The sequence below is a fragment of the Bison bison genome, unplaced genomic scaffold, assembly GCF_000754665.1.
Source record: "Bison bison bison isolate TAMUID 2011002044 unplaced genomic scaffold, Bison_UMD1.0 scf7180017864043, whole genome shotgun sequence".
NCBI classification, from domain to species: Eukaryota; Metazoa; Chordata; class Mammalia; order Artiodactyla; family Bovidae; genus Bison; species Bison bison.
In genome coordinates this window covers 3699633-3711329 of record NW_011494615.1, presented here as the reverse complement: position 1 = coordinate 3711329, position 11697 = coordinate 3699633, and the positions used below count along the sequence as shown (strand labels likewise).

Genomic DNA, 11697 nt, shown 5'->3' with positions numbered 1-11697 from the left:
AAAAAAAAAAAAAAAAATGTGCAGCCTTCCAGCTTCTCTCCTCCCTAGTGCACAGCTCTGCTGACAGGGAGCCACTCCCCAGGGCCTGGCCCTGAACTCAGCCCCCAGCCAGCACCGTTGGTGTGCAGGACCTCCTGGCCTGCTTCCCTGGGGCCTGAGCAACCTCTGCTGACAGTCAGCCCCACAGGGTCTACTTCCCCGTCTCGTGTCTTTCCTTCATTCACTCACCCACCAAGTATGTCCTTTATACCTGCTGTGTGTCAGGCACTGTCCTAGGCATTAGGCATACTGCAGAGAACACGAAATGGTCCCTGCCCACGTGAAGCTTACATCCCCACGGCCAAGAGCCCCAGACTAGGACACTCCCTTGAAAGATGTATGCCACCGCCGTTGTTAATGATTATGAAGAAATTAGCTACAGTCAGCTGCTTAAAAATGACCCACATGGCACTTCGCTACCCTCACCCGGAGCCCTGAGCTCACCTCCCTTGGTCAACAGGAAACCCAGCCTCCTCCTGCACTCTGCTCCATCAGGATGTCTCTGAAGAGAGGACTCACCCATGGAGCCAGGATGCTGCTTGTAGCCCTGCATCCTGCAGCCATGACAGCCTTTGCTCTGCACTCGGGGTGCTATGTGTTCCACCACTGGCCTTCCCAACACCACCAGCCTCGGGTGCTTCCCACTTCTCCAGCAGAGCCTCTGGGCCCCTAAGGACCTCTGACTGTGCCCCTCACTTGGGTCTTGGTGCTGAGGCCTGGCCTCACGTGGCCTGGAGCTGCCACTCTTGCCTCCAGCCCCAGCTACTCAGTCTGTATGAAGATTTTCCCTCAGACACAACCCCTTTATTTCTTCATCCCTTTCAATGTTCTTTGGGGAAAATTCCCCAGGCCATGGGAGGTGGCCAAGCAGGATGAACCCCAGCTGTGACTGGGGCTCTAATTCCCTCCCTTAAAACTCCTGGGCTCCAAGTCAGTGGCTGTGCTGTCTGGGCACATCCTGTGACAGTCAGGGGCTGGGCCGGCCGTACTGCTCAGAGCTCCTCAAGGGGGCAGTGTGGCCCCGTGCGCACCAGCCAGATCCCAAGTCCACACTTCCCTTTGCTGATGCAACTAGTATTTACTGAGCCCTACCAAGAGGTGGCGCTAGTGCTGAAGAGCCTATCTGCCAAGACATAAACTGGGTTGGGAAGATCCCCTGGAGAAGAGAATGCCTACCCACTCCAGTATTCTTGCTTGGAGAATCCCATGGACAGGGGAGCCTGGCAGGCTGCAGTCCAGAGGGTCGCAGAGAGTCGGACAAGACTGAAGCGACTTAGCACATGCACCAAGAGGTAGGCACCCCAAGGTGCTGGTGATGTCATAGGGAACACGGCAGGCAAGGCCGGGGGCCCTGATGGATGACGGAACCATAACGTGGTCCCGGGTAGTGGTGAGCTCTGTGGAGGCGATCGCAGCTGTGAGGCCAGAGAGTTTCTGCAGAGGAAGGTCCAGAAGGGCTGGGAAGGTTGTGAGGAAAGCCAAGCGCCGAAAACTGAGGAGATGGAAGAAGTGTGTGCAGAGAGTGGGGAAGAGCGTGTTACAGCAGAGGGGATGAGGGGACACTGATGCACAGGTCCCGACCATGTGCAAAGCCAGCGTGGCTCAAGTGACTTGAGGTGGAGCTGAGAGGCAGCTGCAGCCATGTGGGATCTGGCAGGGACGTGGGGCTTCGTTCCAAGTGTGGCAGGAAGCCAGCGCAGGGTCTGACGGGTGTTTTCCAGCGGCCGTTCTGACAGCTGCAAGGTGAGTGAGTGAGTGAGTGGAAAGGAGGCCCCAGGGGAAAAGGGAGGCTCCTCTGCAGGCCAGAGATTACAGAGGCCCGGACAAGGGAGTGACAGTATAAACAGAGAGATATGGGTGGATTCGAGATATTTTTGGAGAGGGAACTGACAGGAATTTCTGATGGATTCGATATGAGAAGTGAGAGAAATGGAAGAATCCAGGGCGTCAGGGAAATACCCAGGATCTTGAAACATCTGCAGTTCTATAAGTCCCTTTTTAGAAGAGTAGTGTGGCTCTGGCTGCAGGAGGTCAGGGCTCCTGAGCTCTTCCAGGCCCCCAGCCTTCACCATGACACCCGCTTCCCAGTACGCAGACCCTGTGGCCGACCTGCTGGACCGCTGGGGTGTGTTCCGGGCCCGGCTCTTCCGGGAATCGTGTGTTTTCCATCGTGGGAACTATGTGAAAGACCTGAGTCGCCTTGGGCGGGAGCTGAGCAAAGTGATCATCGTGGACAATTCTCCTGCCTCCTACATCTTCCATCCTGAGAATGCAGTAAGTAGCCCCAGACCAAAGGGACTCAGGGCTCCAGCTAAGCTCTCTTGCCAGGTAGAGCAGCTCTCTTGCCACTTCTGTACCTTCAAGCACCTGTGCAGGGGTTTCGTGGCCTTTTCCTTAGTGAAATCCCAGCTTTGCATTGAGCAGTTACATGACATTGACTGTTATTTATGCTCACTGAGCCTCTCTGCCAAAGTTGCCCTCTCTATCAAATGGGCATTCTAGGCATGCTGATTCATGGGATTGTTGGAGGATCAAGTGTGGCAGTGCTTGTGTTGGGTAAGTGCTCAGTGAGCCTGTATCTTCTCAGCATCTTTGGGATCATGACTGAGAAGGTTTTTGTCCGGCCTCCTGGATCTGGCTATTGCCCAGGACCTCGTGACCCCTGTAAATTCAGAAGGTCTGGGTGACCTCTTCAACAGAAGTATTAAGAATGAATAAAACACTTTAGTGAGGTTTTCAAATGAGACTACCAGGCTTTACCACCTCCTAATGATGTTTAAAAAGTAGACAATGGGAACATTTCCTACATAAAACTCCCCGGACCGTGGCAGCTCCCAGTGCCAAGTCTCTGGGTGCAGCACATCTCAGAACAGGAGAGGTGCCCTCCTGCCGCTGGCCCTTCATTTCCAGGAGGCAAGGTCAGCCCTACTGGAGACTGCTCACCCTGCCACAGTGGCCGCCACACCAGACTTCAGCTCAGGCCCTGGAGAGGATGCTTCTCCCAAGCCCAGGCTTCCCAGTCTCAATGAAAGCCCATACAGCATCTTCTCCTTGAGACCATAACTATGTTGCTCCTCTTATAACCAAAAACCGAGTTCAAACTAGGTTCACTTAGTGTATAATCATTAACTGAACAAACATTCAAAATATATTAAAGTATGCTCCTTTTGATGAGTTAAACTCAACATAATGTATTTTGTAATGTGTCTAACAGATAAGGATTCTTTTTATCATCTCAATTCCAGGCACTTCCCTGGCGGTCCAGTGGTTAGGACTCTGTGCTTCCGTTGTAGGGGGCACGAGTTCAATCCCTGGTCAGGGAACTAAGATCCCACAGGCCATGCAGCACAGCCCCTCCTACCACCACCAAAAAAATAAATCCTAATCCCATTATCACGTCTGATAATACTAGCAGTTTCTTGATATTATCACTAATATCCAGTCTGTATTCATCTTTTCCCTATCGTCTAGAAATATTTTCTTTTATTTGGATTGTTTGAATCAGAATCCAAACAAGGTAGGTACATCCATTGCTTCGGTATTGTGTTCTTACTGTGATGTCACATCAGGAGGCATATAACATCAGATTGTCCCACTTTTAAAGATTTTAAATTGCCCTTTGGATTCAGGTGTTATCAGCCTGATCCATCCATTTTCAATTTTTGAATTGACTTTTCACCTAAAAACGTGAGCAGTTGTTGATGATCTTTGCCTACATCCACTGTTTTATTAGAAATTACAAAATGGTAATTTCTAAACTCTATCATTCTTTCTGCATCTATTGGCTAGAATTCTTTTTTTTTTTAATTGAATTTACTCTCATTGATTACTTGATTACCCTACAATTCAGTTTGAATAGGGAAATCAGAGTAAAGTCTTGGTTCTTTTTCTTTATTTTTTCTGTTTTGAGAGTTATGAGATGGTGCTCTAGCAATCTCTAGAAGTAACCAATTTTTTTAGGTACCATTATGAAGCTATGGATTTTTTTATGTTATAGTTTAATCTATTATCCTTTTTATGCTCAAATGTTCACCTATAGCCAGTGGATGCTCCTTCAAATAACAATAGTCTTTGATCACTTCCTGCTTTCTGGCCCAACAAGATACTCCAAGCTCATCTTGTGCATTTCTTGCTCCAGCCCTGTAATCAGCCATTTTTCTATGCAACCTGGTTCCTGTGAGTGAAAATGGTATTTAGAGACCACAGTTTGGGTGGATTCTCATTGTTACTAGGATGTCCTTTTCTTCCAGTCCTTTCTACTGGACAGAGCTAAAATACACTTATTTTTATTTATAGAATGAGGACAAAATCATAAATTCACAATGGTTTTTCCAATTCAATTGTAACAGTTTTTATTTAATTTCCTTTTGTTTTTGTATTTATGTCTCCTCTTACATTGAAACTCATGATTCCTTATTAACATCATTACAGATTTGATTCATCCTATAGTATAGTTTTAACAGTTTCAAAATTGCATTGTTTTAATATTATTACTAACAATAAAACAATTGAATGCATTTAGGAATTTTTTTGAGCAATTCTACAAACAGAAAACTATGTTTCAAAATCACCTGAAATAATCCTTTCTATGGTTATGTCACCAAACTTATATACATGAAGGTTCATTTTTTTGTTGCTTTTTTTCCTGACTGATTTAATTTCATTTCAGTCATGGAACACATTTACATGGTTTAGCATCAAAACTGTCACCAAAGGTTCTCCCTTGGCAGGCTAGTGGCTAGCACTCACAAGCGCTTGCACCATAGGAAGGTTTGGATTTGATCCCTGCTCGGTGAATGAAGATTCTGCACGACTCGCTGTGCAGCCAAAATTTTTTAAAAAATTAAAAACAAAACTGTCAACAAAGATACATTCAGAGAAATCTTGTGTCCATTCCTGCCCTCTCCCCTATTCCCATCCCTTCCCCTAGGAGTAGTCATTTTTTGCTTACTCCTTAGCTTGTTGTTTTTTTTTTTTTTTAATTACATAATGAACTGTTGGCTTCCCTGGTGGCTCAGTTGGTAAAGAATCCACCAGCAATGCAAGAGATGCAGATTCGATTCCTAGGTCGGGCAGATCCCCTAGAAAAGGAAATAGCAACCCGCTCCGGTATTCTTGCCTGGAGAATCGCGTGGGCAGAGGAGTCTGGAGGGCTACAGTCCATGGGGTCGCAAAGAATTGGACGCAACTTACCGACTAAACCACAACCACCAATGAACTATTACATTTCTAAACAGTCTTTAGATTTGTAAAAGGGTCAAAAATCTTAGTTTTAAAAACATTTTTGGCTTCCCCGAATTTGTTTTTATGTCTCTTCTTTGCACCTCTTGCTACCACCTTCTAGCAGCCCTCCCCACCTCTCTATCTAAAACTGAAGGAGACTCTCTTTTTCTGTGGCTCAGAATGTCCTGAGATGTTATACTTGCCCTTTTAACTGAACTCTGCGAAGCATGGGAGGCAATAATCCACGTCTCCGTGCTGTGCAGTGACACTAAGTAGAAGCCCTCGGCTACTCTCTTCAAAGATGTCAGTGGCTGATCGGTGACCTCTGACTGCAAGTGCTCTGAGGTGCAAGGAGTGGTTTGATGCAATAGAAAGAGTGTTTGATGGACAGAGGAACCTGGCAGGCTACAGTCCATAGGGTCGCAAAGAGTCGGGAAGACTGAAGCAACTTAGTATGCACACACGCAAGGTAGTTATATATTCTGCGTTCTGGCTACCTTTTATGCAGCAGGAAAACAAAACAGGAAAGTGCATGCCAACTGGATACACTTAACTTTGCCTTCCTGAACCACCTCCTGAACCAGATAGATTCAGGTTGATTTTAGCTGGGACGGGAGAAGAAAGAAGATAGTGCTGGTGATCTTGAAACACTGAAGTGTGGGGACCAGTCAGGCTGGACGCGGCCCCCAGGCCTAAGTCAGCTCTGCTGCCCACTGCACGCACTGTCTTCCAGGTGCCTGTGCAGTCCTGGTTCGACGACATGACGGACACGGAACTGCTGGACCTCATCCCCTTCTTCGAGGGCCTGAGCCAGGAGGACGACGTGTACAGCATGCTGCACAGACTCTGCAGTAGGTAGCCCCGGCCTCCGCCCGCCTCCTGCCTGCGCACCCTGGAACCTCAGCCTCGGGACCCGCCTGGCCTCCGCTCCCCTGGGAGCTGAGAGTGAGGACACGCCGTGCTCCAGGCCACGGGGCGAATGTGGCCATACCTACCTGGTTTCTTTTTTAAGAACAGAAACAACTATTTTAAAATGAACTCTTTTAATGAATTTCATAAAGGGACATGCATTTTACTGGATTTGCTTTTCTTAAAACATACCAAAAAGGAAAAAAATGGGAAAAAAAAAAAAGCTTGGTATCTATCAGACTTCCTTTTACAACTGTCCTCCCCTCCAAGCAGACAGCCTGTCCCCTTCTACCCCAGCTCAGAGGAGCTGACCCAACTCAGAATCTTTTCCTACAGGATGAAGTGCCTTTTTGAATGTTATTTTAAGCTGAGAGTTAATTTTTCTATGCGACATATTTCCAGACATCTTTTAGTCTTTTATTGTCTTAGATTCTCTAAGAAGATGAATATGACAATTTTCTAAAACCTGGGAGGTGGGAGGGGGGCGGGTGGCAGGGGATGGGGTGAGTCACAGGAGCCTGTCTCCCAACAGGCGCGCTGCCCTGACCACCTGTGGCATGCCTCAGGGCCAGGCTCCCACGAGGAGATCCTGTGACTGTATCAGTGTGTTTCTTCATTTCTGACCCAGTTTGGAATGTATCCACAATCGTGTGGTTCAACGCTTTAGGCAACGATAGATCCTTTTGTATTCTCCGTATTATTTCTGATGGTGACGGATTTGTCTTGAGGTCACATTTTTCCCCTTGAAAAGTGGCATCATGTCACTTCTGCTTCCACACGACTGCCATACTTCTGTATGTTTTTGGTTTGGTTATTGTTGTCGTTGGGGGTAGAGCAGTTACAGAAAACTCTAAAACCCTTGGATAGTTAAAAAAGGAATTCTGTTCATTGGTTTATTTTAAATCTGTCCTTTTCAAAAGCTGGATACCCATGGAGCTGTTCGGGAATTTTCTTTGCTGCTACCGCGCTGCCACCAAATGGAATTGACCAGCGGCTGTTACACTGTTCTTTGCCACTGTGCCTACGCTCAGAATCTGCTCACTGCTAAGCTGCAGACTTGGACAGGGTCAGAAACCTAGGTGTCCCACCCCACTGAGGACTGCGGACTTCGTTCCTTCTCTGGTGCCCACCGCACAGGTTCAGAAGGGAACAAAGACCAAAGGGCCGGCGCACCTCATCGGTGTGGCGTCCTTTTCAAACTGCAGGCAGCCTCAGAGCTTGTGCTAAGCTGAGTGTTCTCTCAGGAGAACCTGTGGCCTCAAGCCGCCACCACGCTGATGCAGCCCAAGTCCATTTCTTGGGCTTCTCTTTTGAAGCACAGCCTGTTTCTGAGCTGAGGGTGGGGGAGACGCATCTGGATGTGGGACCCATTACCCAGAGCCAGGGAAAGAAAGGGCCCCCTCCCTGAGCTGGGGCTCCTTTTGCAGCCTTTTCCAGTGAGATCTCTTAAGCAGTGCCATGATCCTCGTTTGATAGTAAGATGGTCTATATAAAGTATTGCTCTTAAAGATAATTAAAAAGAACCCTTTCATGCTGGCACCGTTGCCTTAGTCCTCTATGGGTCAGGCTGGAGTTCTGGTGGGAGCCACTGGCACCATGAAGATTGGAAAACAGTCGGGGTGGGGGGGGGGCGGTGTCAAAGTAAAATTTCTTTTCTGCTTTCATTCACAAAATAGTGAAGCCAGCTGCCAATCACGTCCTCCCAACAGCACTTTGGTCTGCGGACTGCCGTGCTTTCAGGAGAGAAGTAAGTATTTAGGGGAAACCAGGTCTCCCCACACTCTGAGCGTTCCAGTCATCCACACGCCAGTTAACACAGAAACAGCCCCTTGCTCAGTGTGACCACAGAAAATGACAGTTATATGGCAGGTCTGCACATGCCATACACCTTGATTCAGAAAACTAGTCATTAAATGAACCCACTGCCTTAAATGTCTTGAATGTTGCAGTCAAGTGTCTGTCACGTGTTGACATCCACCCAGAAGTCGGTCCTGATGAGAGCCTTAGGCCCCTCACCTGTGCTCCCTGCTTTGTTGGCATCGCAAGGTCTTACTTGGACTAGCGGGCAGCGAGGAAATTCTAGAATATTACAGGGGCATCAAACCTAGGAATCGTGCCCCACTTCTGATGGAGTGAAGACACTTGGCAGGCTTGAGCCAGATCCTTCACCTGGTCATTCCCGAGGCCGTGAGTGCCATAGCACTGGGCCAGTGCAGAGCTGGCGGGGGTGGAGCCCAGTTCCTGCCAGCACAGACACAGAATGTCTCGGGAGGGCAGCAGGCCCTCCGGGGAGTTCTGGATTCTGTGCACCTTATTCGACCCCACTCCAAAATTCCGTTCTTATTTTAACCCTTGATTCTGCTTTATGTATATAATCAAAATATCTATATTGATATATATATTTTTAATCATCTACATGTAAATGAAGCAATAGAATTCTAACATAAGGCCAAGAAATGAGATGAATGTTTGGGGTTTATGTTTTTAAGGTAAATACGGGTATTGTTTTTACTTATTACCTTTTATGAGATTGTGGGCTTTAAAACCTAAGGAAACCTATCTCTGTGCCATATACTTCCCATGTTACCAAAACACCCCCAACTCTTTAGCCAAATGAAAAATCTGACCTCCTGAGTTTCCATGGTCCTTTTGGTACCAGGTTAAAATAGAGTCTCCTGGACAATTATTTTTCACTTTAATATCTGGAACAGGATACTGTGGGTCATGGACTCTGGCTGGGCCTCGAGTGGAGGCGCCCAGGCACAGTGGAGCTTGTTACTGCTCTGTCTTCCATTGCTCTGGAATCCCACATGTTGGTCCATGGTCTCACTCATTAGCTGTAAGCAATGCATCTGTATCCTAAAAAGAAACACCACCCGTCATAGCTGACGGCTGGTGGGGAAGCTCCTCTGACGTGGTGCCATCTTGCTGAGATGATCTTGGAGACAGGAGGATGCCATAGTGACACTGACTTGTCATGGTTGCAGTGTGTGAATGCATGGGATGAAAAGGAAGTCTGTAAGTCTAGAACCTGGCAACATTCTACAGCCCTGTGCATTCAAGATGGCTTTCTCATGAAACCCAGAACCACACAGCCCTATGGTCAAACACTAGTACGTTTGTGCCTCTGCCTTTAAAGGTGCTGTGATGGACAGCTGGCCCGCCAGGGTTCGAGAAGAATGGATGGTTTGAAGTGCTGGCCTTTACCTGTGCACAGTCCACTGGCTGCCTCTGTTCCTATTTTACTGTAAATCTGATGGTGTCTGCTGCTGTTCATTCTCCAGAGAGCTTCTAACAGCCCTGCTCAAGGGGTGGAGATGCTGGTGTCTGGGTAGTCATGGATTTCTGTTGGACATTTGAATGTGATAAACATCACTGGGGAAATACTACATGTGGAATGTGCACGTTTCCAGGGGCAAGCGTTGTCAGTGAAGAGGTTTGCAATGATTTCCTTCCTGCCAAAAATAAATACGTGAAACCGCACTCTCCTGTGGGTGGACTGCTTCTTAGAGCCTCTCCTCACTGTGTTATCTGTTCTCTCCCAGCTGCACAGCCTCACACCAGCTCCTTGGGTCTCTGAAGAGCAGGGGCCAATGAGAGCAGGACAGCCAAGATCTCAAGAGCTGTGGACCTTGACTCCAAGGGAGCTAGATAACCACTCTGCCCAGGGTTACGACCAGACAGAAGCAATCTGGCCCACCATCCTCCCCCAAGGATTCCAAGTTCAGCCTGAGGAAACCACAGCCCCCACCCCGCCCCCTCAGAGCCACAGGCATTGTGGTACCTAAACCCACAGCCCTTGCGTACCCTAGCTGAGATGCTCTGGTGACCAGGTGAAGCACGGCAAAGGACCAGGAAGAGAATAAGGATACCCAAGACAGTTTCTCTCACTGGGACATCCAGGAAACACGGCCCTCAACCCAGCCCCTCTATGCAGGAAGGTAAGGGGCTGCAAGGGTGCCCCCTCACTCCCTCCACACACACACTAGGAAGTACAGGCAGAGCCCTGGGCAGAGCCTCGCCACTCTCAGGACTGTCTCTTCATAAAGATAGCTAATTCAGATAGCAAAAAAACACTAGGGTCAACAGTCTCAGCAGACAGGTCTTATCCTCATTCTGTGGATGAGAAAACCGAGGCCTGGGAGACAATGCTTTGAAGTCCTGTCACAGGAATACAGGGTTCTACCAGGCATGTCTGTTCATCTAAACCCAGGGCACAGTGTGTGTGTCAGCCCAGGAAACTTCGTGTTTACTCAGAGACAAGCCCATACCCCCCACAGATAGTCTGTGCCAGGCCCCTAGGTGCCCTCCCCACTGTAGAGCACCTAGCCAGCCAGGACAGCCCAGCTGCCTCCCTGGTTCTGGATTCCTAGGCTGTGTCCCCTTGCCTTCTCTGGCATTGTCCCCACGCCCCCACCTTTGCACCCACCTTTGCATACAGGCAAACAAAAGGTTGAGAACTGCGGCTGCCCCTGAAGCCGGGGTGTCCCAGGGAGTGTCCACAGGTCCCCTGAATAGGCAAGAAGGGAACAGGTCATCACGAGGTCACTCGCTTGGGACCTGGCATACTGAGCCTTAACCTGCTGATGTTTTCTTATTTGAGCACCTATCACCTCTCTATCGTAAGACCAGGGCAAGAAGCCGAGGAGGGTGGGGGAGGATTGGCTGGGAAAGAAGACAAGTCGCTGGGCTTACCGACTATCTAGCCACTGGGTTGTATAGGAGGCTAGCCACACAGTCTGCGTAACCTGAGATGTTGGAGTGGCACACATCTGTGCCAGGGCTGCCTGGGGATCAACAGGCTGCTCAAGGCCCATGAGCCACCAACTGGCATGGCCACCAGCCTGATTTGCAAGGGGAACACGCTGGACCCTCAGGCCTTCAGGAGCAGGCTACGTGGGCTCTGGGTGTTCCACTCCACACTGCTCTTTTCCCAGTGCCCTCTCCTTGCTCAGTGATCCTGTTCTGGCTGCCCATTAGAATCACCTGAGGGCCCTTAAAAATACAGATCCTTAAGTCCACCCCAGACCATTTAAACCTCGGTCTCTGAGGGTGGACATTCTGTTTTTAAGTGCCTAGATGACTCAAAGGTCATCTACCAGAACTGAGAACCCCCACTCCAACTAGTTGTGGAGGAAAAGTCACCCCAAACTGTTCCAGGCCTGACACCCAGGTATGGCAGACGAGCTATGGGCAGGGCTTAGGAGGAATGCATTGTTCTATCTGAAAGATAAGGCATGTGTTCATTGCCAAAAAAAAAATTCAGGAAACCAAGAAAAGTACACAGAAAACACGATACATTGGGAGCCTTTCCCAAGGCAGGGATGAGGAAGGAGCCCCAGTAAGAGCCCCACCTAGTTGATAGCTCCCTGCTTTTATACTGAGGTGGGGAGCAGAGTGGCTACCCCACTTCACGTCGGAGCAGTGGGCCAGGCAGGTCACCAGCAACACCTCACCTGGCCAGAGGAGTGGTGAGGGATGGCGCCTTCCCGGCCCTCATATGTCTAACTGGCATGGGTGCTCCCA

The 11697-nt window shown here is 48.9% G+C and overlaps 1 protein-coding gene across 1 annotated transcript in view; it reads left to right on the top strand.

Annotated features, from left to right (window-relative positions):
- Positions 1-9654, top strand: part of CTDSPL (CTD (carboxy-terminal domain, RNA polymerase II, polypeptide A) small phosphatase-like) — a 101902-nt gene extending 92248 nt beyond the window's left edge. The window contains exons 7-8 of the mRNA XM_010835512.1: positions 2128-2313; positions 5996-9654. Coding sequence (XP_010833814.1) covers positions 2128-2313; positions 5996-6121 — 312 coding nt within the window. The 3' untranslated portion in view covers positions 6122-9654. The remainder of the gene's footprint in view (positions 1-2127; positions 2314-5995) is intronic.
- Positions 9655-11697: the final 2043 nt, after the last annotated feature.